The 23,216-nt window shown below is 37.1% G+C and overlaps 2 protein-coding genes across 4 annotated transcripts in view; one reads left to right on the forward strand and one right to left on the reverse strand.

Annotated features, from left to right (window-relative positions):
• The window catches only part of musk (muscle, skeletal, receptor tyrosine kinase), a 31,702-nt gene extending 25,111 nt beyond the window's left edge, over positions 1–6,591 (forward strand). For all 3 annotated transcript variants that reach the window (XM_026174244.1, XM_026174243.1, XM_026174245.1), the window contains exons 16-17: positions 1,225–1,373; positions 4,893–6,591. In XM_026174244.1, coding sequence (XP_026030029.1) covers positions 1,225–1,373; positions 4,893–5,599 — 856 coding nt within the window. In that variant the 3' untranslated portion in view covers positions 5,600–6,591. The remainder of the gene's footprint in view (positions 1–1,224; positions 1,374–4,892) is intronic.
• A 3,846-nt stretch (positions 6,592–10,437) lies between these two features.
• lpar1 (lysophosphatidic acid receptor 1) overlaps positions 10,438–23,216 on the reverse strand; it is a 43,114-nt gene continuing 30,335 nt past the window's right edge. The window contains exon 3 of the mRNA XM_026174246.1: positions 10,438–15,273. Coding sequence (XP_026030031.1) covers positions 14,951–15,273 — 323 coding nt within the window. The 3' untranslated portion in view covers positions 10,438–14,950. The remainder of the gene's footprint in view (positions 15,274–23,216) is intronic.

Below are 23,216 nucleotides of genomic sequence, written 5' to 3' on the forward strand. Positions count from 1 at the left end.
GTTAGACTCCCTGTTATTCATGCAACACAGCCTTGTCACCCATATGACGTCCATGACTGTGCTACAAAATAAAGAATGTAAAGCCCAATGCTCAACTGCCTGTTTTGAAAACTAAAAAAAGTATTTGATTAATACAAGAAAAAAGGAATCTCAATTTAAATAGAATTTCTTATTGTGTTGTAAGTAACATGATTATAACAAGTCAACTCAAAGCAACACACGATAGACAACATTTAAGAAGCCACATAAATATAATGCAATAGATAAACGGAGGCAACAAATCACATCATATGATAGCTTGATCACAGAGCAGTACAATAATAGCATGCAGCATTATGACAGTAGCACCTGAGTGCATAGTCAGTCAAATCTGAGAGATGTCCTTAAGGCTAGATGATAATCCCTCGTTGAAAACTAGAAAGATGCAGTATATAGACACCTCTGGGACCATAATGCGCACACTGACTTACATGAACACAAATACATACTCTAACGCACACACTTGTATGATTATACAACTATGATATGAAACCTCCAAAACAGAAGTTTCACAGGAATAAACTCATATGCACATGAAGTACACAGTATGTATGTGCATTCTTTAGTACAATGTAATGTATGCATCTCAATCTAAATCAAAAGCAAACACAAGCTGTTTCCTGTGTGCACATTCACTTAGTAAATACATGACTATAGAGTGCACTTAATCATTTGTGACACACACACACACACACACACACACACACACACACACACACACACACACACACACACACACACACAGAGCCACGTGAAAGATAGTTACTTAAATAGACCTGAGGAAAAAAATAACTTCTTCTCTGACATCAGCGCTTCAGTCTGTTTTTTGTGTGACTCTACAGTATGTGTGTGATATCATTGTTTTTATCAAGATTATTGTCCCAGCTATATCTACTTTAGGAAACATCATTTTGCGCCTGAGCCAACAGAGGAAGTATTTCTCTGTAGACCTATTAGCATAAATATGTGTTCATATATGTGTTTCATTCATATTTCTAACGCTTAAATAGCTGTGTTGTTTACTTAGACACTTTTGGGTAAAGCTAAAATACACATTTGAAACATATGGTAACAAAAGTCTGGTTTATGCATTAGTGACAAAAACATTAACAATACAATAGAAATACTGATAATATAATATTTTCGTGCTCAGTTCATGAATATCTTTGTTTGTGTCTGTTTCAGAGCTCCAGGCCTGCTACCCATGGAGTCTTTCACAATGGTTGCTGTGAAGATGTTGAAGGAGGAAGCTTCAGCTGACATGCAGAATGACTTCCAGAGAGAGGCAGCACTCATGGCCGCATTTGACCATCCAAACATAGTTCGACTCTTAGGTTAGTGTGTGCTTGTGTGCAAACGAGAGAGAAAAAGTGTGCAACGAAAAATCTGATTTCCAAAGAGACAACGGTCACAGATGGAGCTTACATTGAATAATTGCCGAATCCCTGAGTTTACTTCAGGGAGAAGTAAAGTAAAGTGGAAAAACAGAAACATGGAAATGGAGGAAGAAGAAAAAAACTCAAACAAGATTGAAAAGACAGAATTGGACATGTAAAAACTGATAGAAATCGACATTTATTATTTGGTTTCAGAGTTTTATGGCCTGAAAGTGCATTTAGGTATCTAAAATAAATCAGGTATTTAAAAGAAGCCGGACCAAACAAAGAGCTTTTGAAAAGAATGCTTTTCAACTCATAGAAGAGTCTTTTGGGTCATTTAAAATAATATTTCTATTCAGTTGTTAGTTTTCACCTGCTTATGTTAAGCAACAATTTAACAATAAACTTTCAAAAAACTGTAGAGCTTTCATTAAAAAGAACTAAATAATAAAATTAAAAAGAAAAGATTGCCTCTTAGTATTTCCCTGAGTCTGATTTTCCAAACAGCAATTTTTCGGAAAGAATTCACTCTCTTCAGATGCTTTTTTTTGTTTGTTTCCCGCTGTGGACCTATCAAAGTCCGAGAATAATCCACATAGTGCTGTTTGCCAGTAAACAAGTGCTGACTGACAACTAATGTGCCTTTGTTGGCCAATATAAAACAAATGTGCTCTATTAAAATTCCGTATCTTCACTAATGCAGCTTATCTAATCTAATACAAACAGCTCACATCCAAATATATTTCCAGGAAGACATTTGGAGATACAGCATAGTTGGTGCAGTCAGCGAGTAAACAGAGCTGTTGATCACTGGCTGTGCTCAAAGAAGTTTTCTTTTGCAGCTCCAGTCGTTGTGCAATATATTTCTTCAAAATTAGCATTCAGTCACTCCCTCACTCACTATTTTTTGTTATTTTCTGAGTGGCATTTTAGATGACTCATCTGGAGAGTGATACACTAAGAGCAAAGACTCTGGTGTGCATGAAACTGGAGTTGATTAGATTATTTCCTTAACCTTTAATTATCCTCTAGACTAATAATACAGGCGTAAATCATGTGCAGGAATATATGCATCATCCAAAACACGAATGCGTCAGAATTAGATATACCATAAGTCTACATGTGTCTTGTGCCGTGTGTGGCCTCTGTCTTCTATATATTTAGCAATGAGTGAAACATTTTAATCCAGCTACCGTCCTTTTGCAAAGGTCACTGGCACTAAATTACAACTTGTTTCCCCCACCCTGTACACAGAAGCATATACACCCAGCCACCTTCACACACAAACACACACACACGATAATTGTTCTCTGGTGAGCTGTTCTATCTAGTGACCCACAGGATATGAATTAAGTGAACATGACCTCCAACCTCCTCCTCGCCCCTAAAGTTCATTGGAAGTATGTTGCAATCGCAAAAAAAGTGAACTACAACTAAATACAAATACTTTAGCTTCTGGCTTCAGTTGTTCAGAAAGTTTAATATAGATCAGAATAATTTGGATTTGGATTAAGAAATCTCACATTTCACGATCCAGGATCAGGTATTCAGTCCCACTTTTCTGCCTGTACAATTATCTTAACAAATGAGTGAATACTTTAATTTTTTTTTATTTGTATAAATAAAAAAAGTTCATCACTCAATTAAAGAAAAAAGATTCAGATTTCTTCATTTAACAATTTTTTTCTTTATCTTTACCAGATGAAAATGTCTTCAGTGCACTTTCATCTGCTAAGGAAGAGAAACTGTGCTTGGGATTGTCTCAGTTCATGGTATCATTATAATTAGAACGATGTGATTAATGGATGTTTCATAAATGATGCTACATAAAATAAAACTGGATCCAAGTTTTCTCAATCCTAAATTCCTGAAATAACTGTGTGCTCAAAATAACAGAGAAATAATAATAGTAATGATAAAAGAGTGGATTACATAAGGTTGTCTCATTCCACAATTTTGAAAATTTTGAATCTATTTCAACATTTTTGATCCAATCAGATTTAAAAAAAGATTACATCTGACCAACTGTGCGCTGAAGTACAGTGTTCCAACTCTGTGTTCCACCACTGAGCTGCACCTATATGAGCACTCCCTTACTTGCAGTGGACATCCCTGGAGGGCAGTGCCAAATGCAGTCCAAGGGCTGCCTGTGCAGTGATTTTCCGTCTAGCTAAATGAGGCCCTTCATTGATTTCCCCAGAATTCAGCATGACACATTTCATAATTTGTGTGGCTTTGGAACCTCAACAAGGAGGGGAAATAAATGTTACTGGGTTTGAACAATGTTTAAACTGATTTAAAATGACCAATGGGCCATTGAGCTTCCAGTTTCTTTCATTGAAAAACAGAAGCAATAGTAAATGCAGTCAATCAAAATTATAACTGCGGCCAATAATAAGTTGGTACATTTCAATGCACTAACTGCATAAATTACACTATTCATGCACTAAAGTGAGAAGAAAAGAAGAGTGAACTGAAGGCACTGTTTGAAAGTGGTGTATTTCTGTTCATCTAGCAATATATTTTTTAACTTGTGCTCAAAAGAACTGAAACTTTTTTGTGAACCATACGGATGGCAGACCGGAGGGCTAGTCTTGGCAGTGTGTGCTCACAAGCTGCAACAAGTACTCACAGGAATGGAAGAACAAACAAGCAGACAGACACTCTTTTATAGAGTTGCAGTAAATAAGGAGGAAATAAAGTAGGATGAATTTTGTCACTTTTGTCAAGATCCTGTTTCACCAAAGACCTCATTCATATGCTTGATTTTTGTTTTGTTTTTTAAAGTTGACATCTCACTCCTGCAGTTTAAGTTTTTATCCAATAAGTATGGAAGTTCTGTCAAATAAAGGTTGCATTCCCACTATATTCAGTATAAATTGGCATTTAACAAATAAATCCATGTCGTTTTAAAGATACTGTAGCACTGTTTGTGCTGTCCTCATCAAACATCCAAAGCCCGTGGAAGCCCTTACTGTTAAAAATGTAAACACAACATTTCAAATAACTTGTATTAATCACAAGTGATATTTATAACATGAGCAGCCTCAGTCATTACACTCTCAATTTAATAATCTGCCTTCATTTGCCATCATTTCCCCAAACCCAGCTCAGGAAAAAAAGTCCAAAAAAAGTAGAAACTTAATTTGCCAAAAATAAATATATCATATTTATATCAAAGATCCACTAAAGTAGATGTAAGAACTTATGCATGACTTATTTGTGAGTACATGCCCATCTGTGTTTATGTCTGGGTAATAGTTTTTTTGGGTTTTTTTTGGCATTTTAAGGTAAATGAACTCATTATGTGATACTGTAGAAGAAAAACTGTTAATTTAGTGTTTTCAGTGATGGGACTGATGTGTTTATGGTAAATATTTGTGTTTCTTCTTTAAAAACATCTGTGGTGGGAAAATAAAAGCGCTAATCTATATAATAGGCCATCAAATAGTTTCCTGTGTGCTCTCTCCTCAGGTGTGTGTGCAGTGGGTAAACCAATGTGTCTGATGTTTGAGTATATGGCCCATGGTGACCTCAACGAGTTCCTGCGTCGCAGATCTCCAACCCAGTCAGTGCGCACCCTCAGTCGTGCTAGCTTGTCGGGTCGCAGTTTCTCCTCTGAGCTGGAGACCGGGCTTCTCTCTTGTACAGAGCAGTTATTGATTTCCAAGCAGATTGCTGCAGGAATGGCATACCTGTCTGAGCGCAAGTTTGTCCATCGTGACCTGGCGACACGGAACTGCCTGGTTGGAGAGGAAATGGTGGTAAAGATTGCAGACTTTGGCCTCTCCAGAAACATCTACTCAGCTGATTACTACAAAGCCAATGAAAATGATGCCATCCCCATTCGCTGGATGCCTCCAGAGTCTATATTCTACAATCGCTATACTACAGAGTCAGATGTCTGGGCCTATGGTGTGGTGTTATGGGAGATCTTCTCCCATGGGATGCAGCCATATTATGGTATGGGTCATGAGGAGGTTATTTACTATGTGAGGGATGGTCACATCCTTTCCTGTCCTGAGAACTGTCCTTTGGAGCTCTATAATCTGATGAGGCTCTGTTGGAGTACACACCCATCAGACAGGCCCGGCTTCAGTAGCATACATCGGATACTAGAACGTATGCATCAAAACAGACTAAGCATGAATGCTCACACTGAAGCTGATGCTGACTGTTAACTGGTTTTCCCTGTACAAAAGGCATTGATTTGCTGTTTTAATGATTTAATGAATACTTACATTGGGCCCAAGCACTCAGTGCTGGGGAAAAATTATTTGTCTCCTTCATGATTTCTTATTTTATTTTATTTACTTTATTTAATTTCATTTTTGCATATTTGTTATACTTACATATTTCACTTGATCAACCACATTTTAATTTTAAATAGAAATAGCCAAAGCATGCAGTTTTTAAATGATGCTTTAATTTATTAAGCAGAAAATGCTATCCAAACCTGCATGGCCCTATGTAAAAAAGTAATTGCCCCCTAAACCTAATAACTGGTTGCACCACCTTTGGCTGCAAGAACTTGTACGACACTGTGGAGGAATTTTTTGCCCACTTTTCTTTGCAGAACTTAATTTACTGGAAGGTTTTCTAGTATGAGCAGTCTAAGGCAATCCTATACCACTCCAAAACCTTCGTTCTATGTGCTCTCAGTGGGCTGGCCACTCTTAGTAAGTGTCAGGACAAGTTTTCTTTATTTGTGGATAATGGCTTTAACTGTGATTTGCTGGAGTCCCAAAGCCTTAGAAATCCCTTTTTAACTCTTTCCACTCTTTTCAGTGAATTTGTTCACATTTATTCTTGGGTTTCTTGAGATCAAGGTATGAATTATTTCATTTTAAGGACTTATAGCCTATTTCATTTAGTCAAACAGGTTCTAGTTAAGTTTTTTTTAAGTTTTTTTTTATTTAACATGTCTGGTGTGATCCAGCCAGACCACAACATAAAGGTGACCCATCCTAATCAGACTTCAAGCAGCCACATCACACAGTTGGTACAATTTTACAATGATTTTTAAATGTTTTTAACAATATGTTATTTCTTTAGGATGGAACACTAATAAGGACCTGAGTGTAACTTCATGGTGGCCTTTATACCAAAACAACAAACAAAAAGAAACAATCTGAAATATTTATCAAACTTACCTAAGCAAAAAAAAAAAAAATAACCAAATTGCAATAACTGACCTCCGTACATAAGATAAGGAGAGAAAACTAAAATAAAAAGGCAGTCCACAGCAGCACTGTACTTTGCATGCTCAGCTGGTTAAGTAATTGCAGTCATTTTCTTTTTGCAGCTTGTCTGTTCAGGAGACTGAACATGGCCACATTGTAGTCATTTGTATGTTGCTACTTCAGAATTCAGGATTTCAGTTTCTGACTGTTTACCGGGAGCTGTCCATCTGACAGGTTCACTTTAATTTTGAAAAATGTTAAACCTGAATCAGTTAACTCACCCCAGACCCTAAGTCTCTGAAATACTTGGAAACCAGCCATACAGATATACCATGGTCATTTTTAGCAGTAGTTGCTCTTGTACCTCATTCATCTGTTTTTTTCTTTTTCTCATTGAGAGTTTTTTTTGTAAACGTTGATGAAAATTTAGCAAATGCTCTGAATAGGCTCAATGTGACCCTAGTCACTGGACAGAAAGAGAGAATCTACACTTGAAAGGTTTTTTCTTCAACAGTGTCGTAGAAAGGGATTGATGAAATATTTATTATAAGATTGTACACAACATTTCTCTTCAAGTCAGCTTGCTTATTCCACAGTGGCACACAGTCACTTTAAATCACTGATGATTGTTTTGTAGACAAGTTGGTATTCCACTACGGGGCATTCTGTTTTTATTTGTGTTTCTTTGGTTTTAGTTTTGTTTTATAGATGTGTTTTAGCTTGTTATTGATATTTCTTGAACATATGAACAAATTACAGTAGGCATAAGTTCATTAATTCTCCTCACTTTCATTTACATTTCTCATACAGTTCCTTACTGAAGCACTAAAACTCACATATTATGAATAGAATTATTAATGGGACTCGTTCTACTGACTTAAATAGACTCTTGTAAGTGACAAACTGCCCACATGTCTTTGCATCCTCATTTTGAAAATATAAATCTAGAATGGAAGCTTATTAGGTCAGCTAGGTTAGAGATCATACTTAGTGCTTGTGCTCTTTAACCTTTTTTCTTTGGTAAAAATTCCATTTTGGTTACATTAATAGAATAAAAAAAGCTAAGATATTCATATCTAAAAAAAAACATGTTGATTTTGTCTAAGAATGGCTGACTTAACTGTCTTTCAAAATTTGCCATGTTGTTACATTTTTGCTGTATTTGTTGCATTATATCAGTAATGTTTTGGGCTTTTTCCCTTTTGTTTGTCATACATAATTCACATTAAGTATATTTCTTTGTATTGCTTGCAAATAAACATAATTATTGAACAGTTTGTACGTCAGAACTAAATGTGACTTCTTTTTTTTTTTTTTAAGAGTACGATGGATCTTTTTTCACAAGGTCTGCATGCATCTGAATTCAGGCAGTTAGAAAGGGATATTTACACTTGCCATCATACTTAACCCAAAACACCTCTCTAAAGAAGAAAACCCAAAAATGTCCACAATCACTTTCAAAGGTGTGTTGCTCTGGTTCAGGAGCTCCTACTGACATTATCACTGGTAGAGTTTTCTCTCTCTGAGCCCAAACTATATCTTATTTTATTTCATTGCATGTCTCTCTTTATACAAGGCCCTTAGTATCTTATTATGTCTCAGTGCAAGAGGATGCATTAGAGAAATGGTGCTACACAAAGCATTTTTACCATGAATTTCTATGTGACTGCAATAAGCCCTGTTTATTTGCAATTGTACAACTTCTTCAAAATGTCTGCGTTTGCATCTCAGTGCAACAGTGTGTGTGTATACAAGTTAAATGGAGGACATCTGTGTGCGTTGTGGGGGATGCCTATGTGTAAACTGTTTAGATTAGACTGTATGGAGTCTGGCCTTGCACTTTCATCCGTCTTTTTCTTGATCTACACTTTGGCTCAGAGTCTTTCAATCCTATCTCCATCACTTCTCCACCAATGAATACAATACAGAGAGAATCATACAATGGTATGTTAGTAGGTTTTAGACCGCATGTGGCGCTATCATGAAAATTATGAGGTGATCACATTCATTATGAACATGCTACTTCCGAATACATAATCATTACTCATTCTTTGTATTTTTATTTTTTAATCCTAATCACCTAGTCATCCTTAAACAGTTTTGTTAGTGAATTGAAATGTTTGTTTTATAAAATGCTAAACAGTCCTTTGTGTCATTTGTGTGTGTGTATAACCACATCAAAAAAACAGAAGCAAAGCATTTTGTTGCTCTTCTTTGGTGTGCTGTCCAAGGATGCAGATTAAAATTATTTCACAGGCAACTCTATCAGCCATAAAAATGCCTCTGCAAAAGATATGTACTCGTTAAACAACACTGGCACTTAATCCTGCAGGTTTATCTATTCTGTCAAAGGTCAACACTTTCAGGATGGTTTGGAACTCTTGAACAAGTATTCACAGGTCAAAGTTCACTGAAGTTGAAATCTATACAAAAGAGCCATGTGAATGTACTTCCTAATTTCCTTCCTATTTTCCTCCAAGAGTGAATCCATGATTGTGGTGTTTTGTTTCTTATCTGCAGCCGTTGCAGTCATTTCCTTGTCCTGTCTCCATCTTCTTTGTTTTGTTAGTGTTTTTGTTTTCAGTGTACTGCAAAGCCATCAGCTGATCCTTACTGGGAGGTAACACTTATTCACAGTAAATTAGTAAAACAGAATTATTTTTGTGGCCTCATGAAAAACAGATCTTCACGTCTGGCAGTCATATGTTATTATAGCTAAGAATCACTTCCTGTTTTGTCAAAACTCTGTGTTAGTGTAACAGAGGAAGCTGGTATTTTCTAAATGTTCTGGATGTGAGCTGTTCAGCAGATTTTTAATGTCTTGTTGACTTTTCCATCTTTCATAAATGTAGCTGGCAACATGATGCTCAACTCTATCCATTAAAGTCATTATCCAAACAGGCAGTAGGACATTTGACTAATGGGACTAATTTTTCACTCAGCAAACCATGGGAGGAACTATGGAAAGTGTCTATATTGACTTTGTGACTAAGATGTTACATCCCCCCTCACTCAGCAACTGTACAGAGAACTTCCTGCGTGGCCACACTGGCCCTGATTGGCCTTTTCGGGCAGCAACAGGACGTGAACAGACGTATATCAGTCAACTGGAGGCTACCACTCCAAAGCTGTGGAACAATAAACATAACAGAGCAAATGCACTCTCACACACAGACACACACACAGAAGGGGAGACAATGTTGTTTTCCATGGAAACATCTCTTTGCTGTTGCAAGGACTGCTGCATACTTTATGTCACACATGACACAGACCCTGACCACTCTTACAGTGTAAGTAAACATACAGAAATACCATATTAGTGGTTCAGCTCCAGTTGTCTCTGCTTTGCACCTGTAACCACGTGCACATGGTGCATTAATTGTGCTACACTAAAGATGCAAATTTGACCTCTTTTCCACCAACGCTGCACCAGTGCTGGTAAAATGCTAGTTCTTTAATGATGTCTTTCTTTCAGAAGTTGTGGCAAATCATGCTGAACAGAATCTGTGGGCTACATCTGGTTAGTTTCTCATATATCATATCTTCTAGCCACTGAGGCAAATTGTTTTTTGGTGGAAACACACAAGAGATGGTTTTAGACTGGGAATTGGCATTGTGTCAGTCGAATATTTTGTCACAAATTAAATAAATTGTTTTCCATATATTCACCAGATAATCACTAACTTTTGTATTCCAAATTAATCAGCCTACAGACACCAAAGGCCAGTATAGACTAGACAGAGCATAAAGTAGTCATAAGAGTTTAATGGTAGTTCTACATCGTTATAACATTATTAAAAATGAGAAAACCTGTTCCATTTATCAATCAATCTATCAATCAGTCAATCGAATCTTTATTTTGAAAATATGAGTAATGATTGTAAATACATATAACAAAAATAAACATGAAATCGCTGAAAGCCATCCTATTAATGAGGAAATAAAGAAAAGCAAAAGTAAAATGTTACCCCAAAAATGTCTTGTTCAAAAAGCAGAAGGAGGAAGCATATGCTTATCAGTCCCTTCCCCTATTCAGCTCGTCCCAAATATATCTTTCATGATTATACAACCTAATGTATACGCATATACTATAAATAAATGTGCCTGTCTAATACACATTTTACATTCCAAAATCATCTAAGATGACTTCAAGTATGGCATCACATGTGTCTAATGAATTGTTGTCAACACTGTCTGCCGAATATGAGCCAAGTCCAGAAACACTGCCTCAGGAGACTGTGTAAGGTTCGGGAACTTATTCATTCAGCATTTTCTCACTATGTAAAACAGTCGCACACAGACAGCATTGAGAGGAAATGTGTTCCTCCTCCAACAATAAATACACAGTCGCACAAAAATTTCTGGTAACAGTTAAGGCTGCCCAAACTATGTTAGCAGGCTCATTTTCCACAAACTATTTAATGGCCTGGGAAAAAAATGACAACAACAACAACAACAACAACAATAAAAGCCTGTGTCTTTCTGTGTTCCCCATTCTGTTTGGACAAAAGCACAAATATTGGCATGAAATCAAACAGAACAACCATGACAGAGTCTTTGTTTTGTTTGTGTGTTTTTTACATAGGTCCTTCATTTCATATAGATAACTTTCACACACTTTCACCTGGAGTCAGGCTGATGTTTTTATTGTATCAACACCATGACTGTGGTTGGACATTTATTAATATTGGACTCTGAAGTACAGATAATATGGAAATCACATAGATTTTTTTCACCATTACTTAAAAATATAAAACATGTGGTGCATGTTTTGTTTTTTTCTTTGCCTGGAAACCTTCAACATCATTTTAATGTTATGTTTCACTTTGGAAAAACAAAATGTTCAGATCTACAGCTTTGTTATTTGTTTTGTTTTTTATTAAACACATCAGTTTTTTTTGGTATTACAGAATGTTTCTGAACTGCATCACACAGTGTTTGTGTCAAGCAGCATCAGTTGAAGGCCACAGCAAACACAGCACACATCATTCAGACAAAATAAGAAGCAATCAGGGTAAAATGGCCATGACGTTATAATCTAAGGAGATAAAAGTCATCACACCATTTTCTGGGCAGTTTCAGGAGGCCTGTTGTTGACATCTGTAGCTCTCTCTCCCTCTCTCTCTCTCCATACATATAACTAAACACTGGCATAAAAGAGGGCAGGCATTGTATCCATACTGATACTTGCATTTCTACATTGGCTAACAACTTTTAATTTGGTAGGTTGTTAGCCACAAGCTGTGTTAGCTGCATGCTTTGACTTGACCTCTAGATGCCACTAAATCCTACACTCTGTCCTTCTGAAACATATGCAGGACTGGTGTATTAGCAAGCTTGAAAAGTAACATAACACCGCTCTTTTTTTTTTTTACTCTTCTCACTACTGCAGTGTTGTACAAGTGCATACAGACAGCACTGATGGGTGTGGTTGCGGCTAAACACATTTGGGTATGATTGGACATGTTCTAAGCTTAAAACTTTCAACCAGAAGAGGGCGAATCACTGCTTTTCTGCTGTTAATTGACTTTTTATGGACAGGAACTGAAAAGCACTGCACTCATAGATATTGAATTTTGCATCACAAACAAGTTAATGTTGCTGTAATAGTGTTTATGGGAAAGTCATTATTTAGGATCACAATACAAATGGCATTTAAAAAAACCATACAAACAACCCTACAGTACATCTGGACAGAGTATAACACAGTGAAATTTACAGACACAAAACATGTTTCCCTTTGGTGATTAACTTTGCATAATATATTTTATATATACATATTGTACACACAAAGACTGACACACTAGTAAACAAAGACACTGAATGTTTAGTTGGTTTGATATAATAACCTAAATTAATACTTAAAAGAAATGTTACAGTGAATTTCAAATATGGAGTGTTGGGTCCAGAGCCATATATTGACAAAATCTGGTCAAGATTTTTATGACATTAAAGTGTGAAAGCTGGACAAATTTAATGCAACACGTTTGCTATGGGGGATTGGTTCCTTAGAATATTTCTCTCATTTTGTCTCAAGTAGAAGTACTGCTAGGGATTAAAAAAAGCACTGGCACAGGAAGGAAATGACTAATAAAAGTGATGACTGAGGTGCCCTAGGGCACAGTGCTTTATCTCACACATGCATCAAAAATGTATGCAAGTGTTGCAGAGTGATGGTGAAATTTTTTTTTGTCTGTATATCACAACATAAATTGCCTGATTAATAGGCCAAACATCTGGGCAAAGATACCTGGTGACTTAATGTTAGCTCTGCAGCTGAAATTCCTGAAAAACATCTGGTTTCCTGGAAAACGTTTGACTGTACTTTTGGCAGTGATTCTCACTTTGCTGTCAGTTTTTGGGAGGTTTGTCTATGTATTTTGGCCAAAATGTGTTTTGATTTAAAACATTCAGTTTGCAATTTTTAACAATGTGCATCATAGCATTGCCATGCTGGATTTCAGCTGGCACAAAATTGCAAGTTAATGAGAGCACTTGTGGAAATATTACACCATTCGAACTGCACTGACTCATAAGTGAGTCAGTTATAAAGGCACCCTAAGGCGGGAAGATAAGAATAGACTTTAATTTGTCATTGCTGTCATAAAAATCAAAATAAGCTACCAATAATACTTTAAATGTAAGCGTCAACTATCTCTCTGACAGAGACACAAAATAAAACATGTTTTGGTTGGATATCTGCTTACTTCATATCACTGATACCAGTGTTACAGCAAGTAAACATCTATGCTGGTCATTGAGATTTTGTTAAACAACTGCACATTTGCTAAGGCTTAATGCATTTCTGTGTCTGTGGGGTTTTAGTTCAAGAATTCTCTAAACAATTAATTCAAATTCTTTATTTTTTTGTTTAAAAAATGTGTTTTTTCTAATGGAGGTGAAAAACACAAAAACTAAACTAAACTGAAGAGCACTGCTTTTGGCTAACTTTCACTGTGTACCACTGACAATTTACAAACTGCCTTAAAAGTGTACACCTTTGAAGAATTTGACACAACAAACTGCACAGTTTGCTGCTAATCAAGGTTATGTTGTGAGTCATTAGCCATCCCAACAGCATAGTCATAGCATTGTTGTGCCTAGAGCCCTGCCTGACACAGTGGCTAGCATGGCTACACCAGAAGTGAGGTAGGTAAATGCTCACGTATCATCGTTAGTTCATGAAAGTTGGTAAAAATAGAGTGGGAGAAGGGTTTTGAGTCAAAAGGTTTGATTTTCTTTTTTAATTTTAAGTTGTTCTGTTAAATAACCCATTCTCAAGGTACCACAAAGCAATCTGGTACTAACTCAGGTGATACTTTCACATTCACTTCCACAATTCCCCCTTTTCCCTCCCGAGACTCTGAAAGTGCACCAAACATGACTCTCATCCTGCCTTCACATAACTGTCCTCCTCTTACTCTTTTCCCTGGAACAGCCTGCCTTTAAATCCTTAGAGGGAGTAAACAATCCAGGATTTGTAGCAAACATTGGATCCTTACTTTATTTAAACTGAATGGAAGCAAAAACCTGATTTAATGGATTCACAAGAGCGTGTTCATAAAAGAGGATAGGTAGAATAGAATGAAAAAAAAACAAACAAACCTGGTTGTACTTTGTAACTTACTTGTTGCTAAACAATAGATGACAACTCTACAGCAGAAAATGATAATGTTTGAGGTTATTAAAATACTGTGTTGAATTCATGGATGAAACAGTGTCACAGGATTTTGGTAGATTGCAAAACATGGAAAACAAGTGAATATAGGCAGGATTTCATTTTGGATGACATCTTTTGAAATATATATAACATTGGTAACAATATCCTGCTTTGAGCCTACACCACATCCATTTAAAGTTAAAGCTTCTGCCCGACAAATGGAGATGAAAATCAAAAACACTATGTTGTAAATCTGGGATCAGGTGAGTCAGCAACCAACAATAACATAAATGTAGGGTGTTAAGTTTGATACTTTTCATAATGATGGGGCTCTAGACGAGTAATAGTACAAACCTACCAGGCATAAAGTTAGGAAGATTGGATAAAGAGGATGGACTATACTGGCAATACTCTACTTCACAGATTTTAAATAGTTCATATCATCTTTACCTGTGACAACACATTTAACACAAATGGAAATTAACAAACAAAATAATAACAGCCTATCAGAGTTCTCTTCAGCTCTGTCTTCAGAAAGCTTGAGTCTTTTCAGCTTTCATTCTAGTTGCCATATTCTTCTTCACATACACTCATTTACCTTCTCTCAGTCTGTATCTCCTGTAGAGAATAATCCCTTCAAGATGGATTCATATCCAAGACACTGGGCTTTTTTTTCTTTCTTTTTTTTTTTATACCACCGAATGTTCATTGTGGTGGTGATGGTGGTGCATGGTGCTGCCAGTCAGCACCGTGTGATTGATGGAAGATGCAGATCGGTCGGATCCCTCTGCTGCCGTCCCATTCACATTCTCCTGCCTCTGGCAGCACAAGATCTGCCTGAAGGTTGCGCTCATCTCCTTGTCACGGTAGGAGTAGATGATGGGATTCATGGCAGAGTTGAACTCGGCGAGTAGCAGGAAGAACTTTTCGTAGGTCAAGACATTGCAGCTAGCGCAGAAAACATCAAGGAGGAGGATGACCAAACCAGGGGTCCAGCAAATGATGAACGCACCTAAAAAAACACAAATTGTACATATTAGTTGAGGTAATTGACACGCCCATCAGAAAACCGAAGCCTACTCCATCCTTTCATACACTGCGCTACATAAATGGTAACTGGACTGGTACTGTTCTTAATTAATAATGCTTTTCTACTCAGAGTATTCAAAGCACTCTTTTTTATATAAGCCTCATTCATTCACTAACACACATTCATATAAGTCCTTTCTTTCTATTTCACTTTTACATTAAAATTCATACACTCACACTTTGATGCATCAGTGGATACTTGGGGTTCAGTATTTTGCCCAAGGGTACTTCGACATAAAGGTTGGGGGAGCTAGGGATTGAACCACCCACTAACTCCGGAGTAACAGCCACCTCATAATGGAATCTAAACCTTAAAAGTAATCCACATCATAACTGTTTCTATTTTAAAATTGTCATAAGTATAATACTTACATACTTGGAGCTAACGTGTAATTTTGTGATATGTATGAAAGAAACCTTTTTGCCTTAGACTGAACAATTCAATACTATTTATTTTATTTACTCGTCTCTTCACATGAATCAAGCTGACTTCTTCCATTTTCTGGAAGTGGGTCACGTCAACTGAGTGTTTAGTTCCACAGATGATGACACTAAGATTCATCATATGATGACACCATGAATTTACAAAGTAATTTGTGTTTGTTTTAGGATTTTAAAATTGTAGCACATAGCAGTTTTTGATCGAAGTATGCAAGATTCATGTAAGTAACGGTCGTGACTCATGAGCAACATTTGGGAACTGATTACTTGGTTTGGGCTTTTGCTAACTTACACTTGAATAATAACGAGTCAATACAGGCAACTTGGAAATGGGTCCTTTTGGTGCTACATTAGAATTCATCCTACCACCTCTCATAATTCTAACAAAACACTATCAATCCACTAACAATGCAACATCCTGTGTTTGAATCAGATAGATATTTCCTTTTCCAATCACAGGGCCAGGGACCCCATTAAATTTGACGCATTGATTGCTTTTAGACCACCACTGAGGTCATCACACATCTATTTCTGCTGTTAATGTGGCGATATCAACTACATTATTTCCAAGAGTTATAGGTGTTGCCACTTATGCAAACCCTAATCATTAGTGCTGGTATAGCAGAAGAAGCTTTTGTCACAAAGTCCTGTTTTGTTTTTTTTATACTGTCGTAACATCTCCCTCAGGGCTTCTATACTGATATCAATACAATGGTGGTAAAAACCAGCGCAGTCACACATTCGTTTCCCTCTACAAACTGGCAGCAGCAGTGGCTGAGCATGGAAGGTTACAAAAACTGAGAGGTGCGCAACCCTATGACACTGTTTTTGTCGTACAGTGCCATTCGCGAAGTATAATAGTCCTCTAACACAGTACACTCTCTCACAAGCAAATGAGGCCCCAGCTCACTAGGATGTTTGAACCAGATACCTCCTTAATGTGAGGCAACAGTGGTAGACACTGCACTATGGCGTTGTTTTAGTGCCTCTCTATAATGAGCACACGTAACCCTCACTGATAGCCTTCCTGTCCTTTTTCTCAAATGTTTTTTGTGTATCTGTTGAAACAAATAACAATCACTCTACAACCACATTAGCATCACTTATGAAGCACACCACCATTAGTCAAGAAAACAAAGTACCAATATCTCTTTATGACCAAATGTAAGTAAAGAAAGGTTAATAAGGTCAAAAACCTCATTAAAAATTGATGAAAAATAACTTAGATTTAAGGGATTTGAATGACTGTGATAAATATTAAATATAAATAATAAATCAGCTATGCACTTTGTTCATTAAAGTGGACACTTCCCCGAGTAGATGAAATATGTTAGTGCAGTGGAAAGGGTCACTGACATTACTCGTGCATGTCAAGTGCTGTGAATTCAGTCATCAGACAATATTTGTCCTAACTATACGACAACTATAGGACTTTCCACTTGGTAAAACAAAGAGTCTTGATGAGAAATGAGCAGAGTTGACAGAGAGAGAGCGAGAGCAAAAGCGAGAGAGTATTGACAGGAAGGTCTGTTATCTGTTAGTGTTGTGCAGGCGGCAGCTGCAGCGGAGCTTGACCTCACTTCCTAACTATGCAAGCGGACTCTCCAGAGTTGGATAAATTTCTCAAGCAGTTCATTGCCCAGCAGAGAAACTATTTCAACTATTTGTCTCTCAGTGAAACATCTTACTCGGAGCAGGACCAGACTCAGCACAAAAAATGCTCAGAGGAAGCATTTAGAATTTCCAGTCTGAAAAACAAGAGAAAAAAAAAACCTTGACTCTAACATTATGACTGCGACTGTATTTTCTGTTTTTACTGTCTTACTGTGTCAGTGTTGATGTAAACATTTATTATGCATCCAATCTATCTTAACCACAATCCACAATATGTTATTGTCGTAGTAGGGCAAAATCCATCACAATAATAAATGAAAAAATCTGATCACGTCCAGTGAAAAATATATAATAAAACACTATATGTGCATATATGTAAAGGAAATTTGTTTTATTTCCACTCAAAATGAGAAAGGAATGCCGTTTTGTGATTTTATGGCCTTCGAGGTTAACCCTCAAATTCTTTAATTTCCTTCCTGAATCCTAGAGTATATAATTACCTTCATTACTTATATTTATTGCAGAATTTCCTCTTTACCCCAAAAGAATATGGCTGGTTTACCATAGCCACAGTGTACAGTGTTACTACCATGCCAGGTTTACAGAGGGTAAACCAGAGTTTTGTTTATGGAAGCAACATGTGATTCTTTTTTCTTCTTTCTTTTTTTTTGCCCTGTCACTACTTAAAAATGCCACATGGAGGGAAAAGAGGCTGGAGAATGGAAAGTCACTGGAAGAAGGTAAATAAACACAGCTCTGAAGCAGGCCTGGAAAGTGTATGGAAACGTAGGAAAACTACTTTGGCACGCTCATTGTCTTATAAAAATAAGTAAGTACATAGAAATGTGTTAAGATGTGTGTGGCTATTGCAATGACAAACTACTATTGCAACAGTTTCATAAATGACACATTTTCCTATTAGTTAGTTAATGGCTCATGTGTCACTAGAATGCAGTAAATAAACCTTTAAAGGAATCGTTTTGCTGTCAAACCTGATAAAGAGCTTTAGGGGAGACATTTTTAGTTTGTGGAATGATTCTCAAGATTTACGTAACTCAAAGCAATTATTAGAAACAGCAGCGCACAATGGATTAACTGTGTCATTGCTCATGAACAACATATTAAAAATGTATTGCTTCAAGGGGTTTATAAAGACTGATCTGCAATTTTACTTCAACTGACTCTCAACACAAATATCTAATTAGCCAATCAAATGTCTTAAGGCATTTAGACATACAGACATGAGAACTAGCTAAACTTCAAACTGAGAAAGAAAGGTGATTTAAGAGAATTTGAACATGACATGGTTGTTGCCAGATGGGCCTGCACTCCCATAAATACAGTTTCTGAAATACTGGCCTGGTCTGAGTATTTATGAAACTGCTGCTCTACTGGGACTTTCCCACACAATCATCTTCAGGGTTTATAGGGAATGGTCTGAAAAAGAGAAAATACCCATGGAGTGTCAGTTCTCTGGGCAAAAATATTTCACTGATGGCAGAGGTCAGAAGAGAATGGCCAGACTGCTTTGAGCAAAATAATCACATATTAGAACTAGAGATGGACCGATCCAATATTACGTATCGGTATCGGTCCGATACTGACCTAAATTACTGGATCGGATATCAGAGAAAAATAAAAAATGTAATCCGATCCATTAAATATCACGAAAGCACCTCACAAAACTTGCAACACGCCGTAACTCACCTCAGAACGTTAGCACGTCGGAGCAGTATGCATCACGTGATAGAGCGGCTGTGGCATGCGGGACCTGTCGGTGGTCTGGATAGCATGTGGAGCTTCGCTAGCAACCCGGCATTTCATCTCCGACAAAGTTATCCCGAGAGAAGTAAAGCAAGTGTGTAAGTCCATCTCTGAATGTTTGTAAAGCATTCCTGCGTTAAGCTTAACAAGCGATATATGGAGCGACTGCCTCTTCTTGCTGCTACTTCAATCATGAAACTGCTTAATGCTCAGCTGATCAAATAGTTTGATTTAATTAACATTTAAAAGAAACCAGATAAACAGCAGCAGCACGTTTAAGCTGATCACTGTGTAGAATGTATTAATATACTTCTACTGAGGATCTTTTCTACGTAGTGGGCTGGAACGTGCAGGGCGGATCTAGAAAGTTTAGCCAGGGGGGATGGGCTTAACGGGAAAGGGGCACAAGACATACTTTTCTATCTCATTAAAATGTCTAGCTAATAAATAATTATCCGAATCTTACACCCAAAGTTTTAATTGATGTAAAATGAATAGAAGTCAATACTGTATATAGTGACTATTAAGTCTAATATATATACCCTAGTAAGCTATAGTACTTTTTCCTTTGGGAAGGTACCATCTGTGCAGTCTGCAATTTTGTTGAAGAAAGATGTTGAATCTATTTAATATTTCTTGAAAATAATTGATTTCTGTGCATTTTTTTTCATACTGCATCAAATTAAGGTGATTACGTCGATTAAGCATCATGAGGTGGAGCGTGAGGGGGTTCCCTATTTTTATTTATTTATTTTGTTGTTGCTGGGAGTTGGAAACCCTATTAGTTAGGTTGCCTTAATATTTACGCTAAGTACTCTTTAAAATACCAGAATAGGGAGGATGGTGTAGGTTAAGTTTATCTAGATTGATCAGTATTGCTGAACTATGAAATATTTTTTTTGCCATACAGGTACTAACGAATAGCTTAGTTAGTTGTTGTTTTAAACTTGAGTATGAACTTATACAAAATGCAGCAAGATATTTAAAAAAAACAGTTTTGTTGATTAAAAAACACTATATCACTATATATTCTCTTCTGCTTGTTTTCTTTTTTCTTTCTCAGCAGGTGACCCAGGTGATTGATATATGCATTTTTTTTTTCTTCTTTTTTTTTTCTGCTCATTCTGTTGGTTTTTGGTTTTTGCCCTTCTCCCCCGTCCCTCTTCCAGTCAAGTCTGTCCCATATTCAGTAAGTGAAAATAAAATAAACAATAAAAGGTGAATCAAATGGACCATTACGGCAAGGCTGGGATGGTCAATCTGGTAAAGTAAATCCGTTGGGCATCTTTCTTTGCCTTTAGACAACAATTCTGATGGCAAAAGAGCCAAACGGGACAGGCAAAAAAAACAACAAAAAACACTATATCGGATTCATATCGGTATCGGCAGATATCCAAATTTATGATATCGGTATCGGACATAAAAAAGTGGTATCGTGCCATCTCTAATTAGAACCCAGGTATACAGAAGAGCACCTCAGGATGCAAAACATGGCGAACTTAGAAGCCTGTCAACTAAGACGAGGAAACTGATGCTACAATTCACACACATTCACCAAAGTTGGACGCCAAAGGATTGGAAGAACGTTGCCTGGTCCAATGAGTATTGTTGAGGTTTAAATTTATCATCTCAAATGTTTATATGCTGATTACATTGCTTTATATAAGAAAGGCCTAACTCTGAGTACACTCTGTGCCAAAAGTCCTGACAGGAAATTGCATGCTTTTGCAGCTAGAATCAAGTGAAAGTGAAACCATACGTAGTTAAAGATCCTCCTAATAGAAAGAATATTAAAAAATTCTAACACAATTTTCAAGTTAAACGGTCTGCTGTTTATCTGCTGGTTTCCTCTTCTGGCTGATGTGGGCAAATTAGACTGTTCTTGCACATTTGACGCCAGTAGGACCAAATGGACATTATCTAAGCACCACAGCCTACCTCAGTATTCTTGCTGACCTTATCTATGCATTTGTGACCACAATATCCAAATCTCCTGATTTCTGCTTCCAGCAAGATAACACACCATGTCACCAATCTCTCACTATCTCACACTGGTTTCCTGAACATGACAGTTCGAATGGGCTCCACTATCACCAGACCCCAATCCAAAGGAGCACCATTTGGATGTGGTGGAATGGGAGATATGCTTCATGGATGTGAAGCTGACAAATAAGCAGCAACTGTGTGATGCTGTCACATGAATGTAGAACAAAATCTCTGAGGAATGCTTCAGTCGTCTTGTTGAATCTATGCCACCAATTAATTCGGTACTAAGGGGAAAAGGGAATCCACCCTCGTACGTCCTAGGTGAGCCTAATAAAGTACAGAGTTATGTATGAGAGGTTGTTCCTGTACACTCTCTAACTATGCAGTTTCTCAGATTATCATTTAGTTACTTAAAAGAAATTTTGCATGATGCATTTGTATAAATGTTTACTTAGGACTATCCTATCCTATAGTATGAACTGCTAATATTAATATGTATTGCTTTATCCAAGTGTAAGATACAGCAACAGTTTTTTAACCACCACCATGCTCTCTTTCTTATCTTAAGACTTTTCTTAATGCTCACATGGCAATGTAATGGCATGAATGGTAAGTATGGTACATGTTTTTTACTTTTCCATTATTTTCCACAACTTTTATCCTCTGTTTTTTTTCCTTACAGAAATAATCTTTTATTAGTAAAAAGAACATGGGTCTATGGCCTAGGTAACGAATAGGTGGACCACAGATGCATTTCTTTATGCACCCATACCTATACTACATATTTATCACACCATTTCTATTTTACTCTGTGCAACCTTTGTCGTATTTATGGTAGGGTTATTTTAATCCTGATAGATAGAAGAAAAGGGGAAACTCAAACTACACTTTTTCATGTTTTTTTTCTTTAAATAAGCCCTTTATTTAAAGACAACTTCTTGAAAAGCTATTTTTAAATTTTGAATGTAAACCTTGCTTGCTTTACTTGCAAAAAGAACATTTTATTATGAAAGTACTGTCCAGTTCATTGAAAATAAATAGGAAACACTAATTCAACAATGGTGAATTGTAATTTCTTTCTTTTGCTTCACAGCCAGTTGTTGCCTGTTTACAGACAAGTGTTAGGCTATTTGTAATATACTGCATTGAATTATAATCTATAAGGAACTTTAGCATATTGTGGACTATTGTTTGAGGAAACTTTCTCTATCCAGACCTCCTTAAATTCTAATTAAGTATCTTTGGTCTATGGGAACAAAAATAAGGAAATAATAGAGGCCAGATTATGGCAGTGAACCCTGCACTCCCACAAAGACACATGCACGCAAAACACACATGCAGAACTGAGGGTAGATAAACACTCACATGTGCAGACACAAACACATGCAAACACTCACTTACTTAATTATACATGGCACAAAGACAGATGGGTTAAATATTTTGACAATGTTGAAAATATCACAAAACTTTATTCCATCCTTGAACAAGACACACAAGCTGAAACGTCAAGACTGGGCCAAGAAATATCTCGAGACTGATTTTTCTAAGGTTTTATGGACTGATGAAATGAGAGTGAGTCTTGATGGGCCAGATGGATGGGCCCGTGGCTGGATTGGTAAAGGGCAGAGAGCTCCAGTCCGACTCAGACGCCAGCAAGGTGGAGGTGGAGTACTGGTTTGGGCTGGTATCATCAAAGATGAGCTTGTGGGGACTTTTCAGGTTGAGGATGGAGTCAAGCTCAACTCCCAGTCCTACTGCCAGTTTCTGGAAGACACCTTCTTCAAGCAGTGGTACAGGAAGAAGTCTGCATCCTTCAAGAAAAACATGATTTTCATGCAGGACAATGCTCCATCACACGAGTCCAAGTACTCCACAGCGTGGCTGGCAAGAAAGGGTATAAAAGAAGAAAAACTAATGACATGGCCTCCTTGTTCACCTGATCTGAACCCCATTGAGAACCTGTGGTCCATCATCAAATGTGAGATTTACAAGGAGGGAAAACAGTACACCTCTCTGAACAGTGTCTGGGAGGCTGTGGTTGCTGCTGCACGCAATGTTGAT

The sequence above is a fragment of the Astatotilapia calliptera genome, chromosome 7, assembly GCF_900246225.1.
Source record: "Astatotilapia calliptera chromosome 7, fAstCal1.2, whole genome shotgun sequence".
NCBI lineage: Eukaryota > Metazoa > Chordata > Actinopteri > Cichliformes > Cichlidae > Astatotilapia > Astatotilapia calliptera.